Here is a 4,898-nt window from a genome sequence, read left to right as displayed (position 1 = left end):
GCGGAATGTACGGAAAAGGTACATCTTTACTCTCGTACAAAATTGTTTCACTGCGTATATGTTACTCATTGTTTAAATATTTTTATTTAAATGACCACTGAAATAAGTAAATTTTTTTTTACATATGTCATGTTAGTATATTAATCTTCATTTCATATATATATGTATATATTAATTTTCTTCCAGGCTAAATATCCAGAAAATACGAAAATGACTTGACATGGCGGACACATGTATTGGAAAGACTAATGATTTCCCTGTAAGATATGAAGCTGTTGTTTTTGGATTTTGAAGTTTGAAAATACCGCTTGACTCTCTCTCTTTTCATTATTTCAGAATACGTATTTTACAAGCATGGGAATTGCGAAAGTGGTAATAATTGGTCAAGCATCCAATGTCAGTTATCTTTTATGCCAAGAGGGATCTTTGCGTGATTCAAAAAATTTAGCTCACTTTTCACAATTGGCTAGTACGAAATCCTAATGAGTTTGTGCTGTGACCAAGCGGTTTTTTGAATGGGGAATTAACCTTCCTGGACGAAAGTTGTCTGGTCCATGTTTTTAGGAGTTTGGTTGCTTATAGTCCTACATGTAAGACCTCGACGCTTATAATTGTGTTATGGTCGTCAGGGTCTTACTGCTTAACTAACAGCGCTGTGTGGCGTGTGTTGATATCGACTAAAATTGTAACAAAAGTAAACTTTTCAGGAATATCTCACAGCTGGCAACAATGTAAGATATAGCACATGTTTTTGTTTTAGTGCTATGTCTTACAATTCAAATGGGTAGTCAAAGTTTCAGGAATATATCACACTTGGCAGCCTATATCAACACTAATTTATGTGTAACTAATATATTTACTGTGTTGCCCTTATCTTGGCGGAATGAAAATATGACAGTAGCAAATGAACGCATTTTCATGTTCCATTGACATTTTGAATTTGTTGCAATGTGTCGGTAGTCGAGGTATGCCGAAGAATGTTTCAGTAGGTTCATGTGGGGGATATGTTTCTTGAACGAAACAAAACATTGCTTACAATTCCAATAGGCATAATATATTTTTATTCATTTCGTTAAAGAATATTATTTCAACTGAATTCAGTCATTGTAAATATCATTAGCCAGTCTGAGTCTATGGACTTGCCACCCAGTTATTGTATCATGTATTTTTATTATGTACCAAGGATGGTCCTGGCTTTTAAAAAGCTGTTGCCAAAAAAATCACCAACCTCAATATTTTGTCACCAATTTTCAAAAAGTGTCGCCAGAACAAGTAGTGTACATTTTTTCAAGTGTTAATTTAGTCTATTAATTTAACAGGCAATGAAAATTACAAAAGATGGGTTAGTTAATACTCTAATTACAACAAGCATTAACAAAATGTTACAAAGTGTTACATGAAGATCCGTCGCGATTTTAGGGCTGCCCACTTGTTGAATGTAGTTTCCAAGTCTAATTTTTCACATCTGTACATGCTGATTCTCATTAAATTCTCGAGAGATGAGATGCAGAGTTTATTTCTGATGTCCGTTTTTATGAGGTTCATCTTACTGAATCCACGTTCACAGTCTACAGTGCTGACAGGTGACACCAGTAGTCTCTCAGCAGCCCCCTCCCCCCCATGGCTGGCTTCACAAAGCTTGTAGTGAATTGCTTCCTAAAATCCCAAGAATGATCACTGAATGCTCTATAAATTTTCTCGACAAGCAAAATAGGATCTCCATTCCCACGAATGAAACTTACATGAGTCAACACCTGGCATTATTGGACCGTATATATAAGCATAAATTCACACCCAATTTAGGGATTCTTTCACTCCTGTATTTTGAGAAATAAATAATTATTATTAATTATGCAAACTGTTGGGGGTTTTTTTGCTATTTCTTGTTGCGGAGTTTAAGTCTCTGCAGCGGTAACACAGATTGATGGCAAAAGGAAAAGATCAATGAGTAAAATGCTGTACTGGCGACAGATATAATTGTGATTGAGATTTTTTTCCATTTGCTTTGTATTTATACACAGTAGTCGGTACTTCAAAGGTTATCAGTTTTCTATGAAGGTTCAGCAAAACTAGTGTATTGGTATATGTAAAAAAAAAAACAACAGAAGGATTAGCCATTCAATTAATTGTATCTGTTCTATTCGTGTCTTCAGAAGTCAGTCAGTTGTAGGTATAGTTCGGTAGCATGATTGACTGTATCACAGCATACAGTACTCAGCCCAGATGTCAGCATAAGCAGATTATGATGTAACAATGCACTGTAAAGATAGGGTTGTCAATACGAACAAAGGATCGTTTGTGTAACAGATTGATTCCAATGCATTGCTTAGTCAAGTTTGTAGCATCCTTTCATTCTCCCTTTTAATTTATCCAATCCAAATCCATGATTGTATGTACAAATTAAATAACCAAAAAGTCTATTGCCAAAAAAATTGCCAGATGGGATATTTTTGTCGCCAATAAGGAAAAAAAATCGCAATTTGCGACATTGGCAAAGCCCAGGACGATCCCTGATGTACTCATGCAATGGCAACTGAATTCTGTTGTAAATATCAGCACAGCTAATTGCTCAACACATTTTCCCACTCAGACCGTGGCTAAATAAGGACTGGCAAGCCTTTGTATTTTGCCGCCCACCTATTACATGCGTACAGACAACTCCCATCTGAGTGATTTTCTGCTTCCAAAAAAGCCATATACGCATTGGTTAAGTCTTCCTGAGACCTCTGTATTGCAAATAGATTTATAAAATTTTACTTGCAGTAGAGGAAGAAAGGTGAGAAAACCATGGATGGGTATTTTAATTTATTATTGTTAATAAAATTTAAATTGGAATGTGTTTTTGGAGATGTATTTTTCAGATATTTCATTTTTAAATCCAATATTTGATAACCTTGTTAATCATTTTACCAGCTAAACATTGATATTATCATTGAGATGTACCAAAACTTTTGACTCGGAAACTAAGATCTGTCGCAGAACATACATACTGTGCACAAAAATTTGAGAAATTATGGTGTCACAACATATATATGGTAGCAGGTGTTTTAATTTTCTGGTCTATATAGTTTTATCAAATCCCTTAACAATAACTTGAACTCTGGTAGCCTGCACACCAAATGATTGTTACTTGTTTTGTATAAACAGATCTGATAAATGATCAGTTTGATGACAAAGAATTTGCAGACTGAGAACTTAAGAAATGGAATTTTCATGCATCCAGATTTAAAAGTATGTGGAGTTGGCCTTAACTTCTTGCACAGATGTGCAATAACATTTTATTTATTTACTCCTGTCCAGTTTGGGAGAAATTTGGAGAATCTTTGAAAGGGGGATATTTAAGAATCCAGTTCATCATTGTTTCCTGTATACTGACATAATGGATTTTATTCAAAATTGTGTAGCCTGGATATGTCATGGACAGGTATAGAGTTAGTCCAGCAGTGTAAAATGTTGTTGATGGGAAGGGGTGAATTTAGTACTACAGATTAGACAGATTCATTCAGATACCATCAAATTTTTACCAACTTAAACTTATGTCAACAGATCATTAAAAATGCATCCACTTTTATTATAAAGATTTGATTTTGTTATGATGAAGTACAGAGTAAGTATAGTCTAACCAAAACAGTTACTTTCTAAGCTGTATAGCGGTGTCAGTATGAATTGCCAAGTGTGAGATATTCTTGAAAGTTTGGCCGGTAGTTGTAAGGTTAGCTGACCTCTGATCATGTTACACAGCACTGCTTATACTCACAATGTTACCTGCTCCAGTGGCCTAGTGGTTAGAGCATCTGCCCCAGATGCAGGAGGTCGTGGGTTCGGTCCCCAGCTGAGTCATACCAAAGACTTACAAAAATGTTACTAACAGCTGCCTCGCTTGGCGCTCAGCATTAAAAGGTTAGTGTTAGGACTGGTCGGTCTGGTGTCAGGATAATTTGACTGGGTGGTACATCATGCTACATTTCTGCAATATGATGCCCCAGTGCTAGACATCACTATAAACTGCCACACTGCAGACATCGAAGCAATATGACTGAAAAATTGTTAAAGCTATGCTAAAAATCCAAATCAAATAAGAATCAAAAGAATATTCCAGAAATTGTCTAAAATTTGCTAAGTTACAGGTAACAGACTGGAAAATCTGCAGGTGCATGTTGGAAATTACCTGACCACAGACCACCAGTTGAAATAACCATTGTGCTGTCCGAGCCTCATGTTTATGTTTAACATTTTGAAATAAGAAAAATTAGTTACTTCAAATAGCCTGCTATATTTGTTCTTATTAATTTCAGGCTCTTGGAGCAGGGAATGTCAATGTGTATGAAAATGAACTTATCGAAGCACCAGAGGAGGAGGAAGAGTTTGATCTTATGAATGATGAGACCTTTGGTGATATTGCTGAAGATGGTAAGTCTTTAATTGTCATGAAATGAAATGTATAAAGAATCTTAACAGCAGTTGAGGAATGTTCTTTAACAGCATATGCTCTTTATAGTGGTGCTGCTAATGCAGTAAAACATGCCGTGAAGGTTTATACAAGTATCTGTCTTGTACAAATACTTCCTTTTAAAGGTCCTTTACTAGTTATATCAATTGTTATATATAAATAAACCTGTATAAAGCAGTCACCTGTCTTAAGAGGACATTTTCTTGCATTCCCAGACCTGCCAACCCTTGCAATTTTGGCATGAATTTCATGACTCAAGATAGTGATTCAGATTCATGTTGCATGCAAGAAAATCAAGAATTCCCAAATTCTCAATATGCTTAAATCGTGAATAAAACAAATTTTATCCCGTTAAGTGCAAGTCAAAATAGCAGCAGTGGTCACTCATACCTATAATGATCCTGTATGGATAGTTGTGATGTTATTAAAACTAGATTCAGTTGTTACA

At 35.4% G+C, this 4,898-nt stretch overlaps 1 protein-coding gene across 2 annotated transcripts in view; it reads left to right on the top strand.

Annotated features, from left to right (window-relative positions):
• The first annotated feature begins 195 nt into the window (after window positions 1-195).
• Window positions 196-4,898, top strand: part of LOC149799038 (protein PAT1 homolog 1-like) — an 82,991-nt gene continuing 78,288 nt past the window's right edge. For both annotated transcript variants that reach the window (XM_089957999.1, XM_089957998.1), the window contains exons 1-2: window positions 196-259; window positions 4,296-4,410. In XM_089957999.1, coding sequence (XP_089814125.1) covers window positions 221-259; window positions 4,296-4,410 — 154 coding nt within the window. In that variant the 5' untranslated portion in view covers window positions 196-220. The remainder of the gene's footprint in view (window positions 260-4,295; window positions 4,411-4,898) is intronic.

This window comes from Sinohyriopsis cumingii, chromosome 5, assembly GCF_028554795.1.
Source record: "Sinohyriopsis cumingii isolate HCF-2022 chromosome 5, ASM2855479v2, whole genome shotgun sequence".
Taxonomy (NCBI): Eukaryota; Metazoa; Mollusca; class Bivalvia; order Unionida; family Unionidae; genus Sinohyriopsis; species Sinohyriopsis cumingii.
The sequence above is the reverse complement of the archived record's forward strand: the minus strand, read 5'-3'. Positions and strand labels throughout refer to the sequence as shown.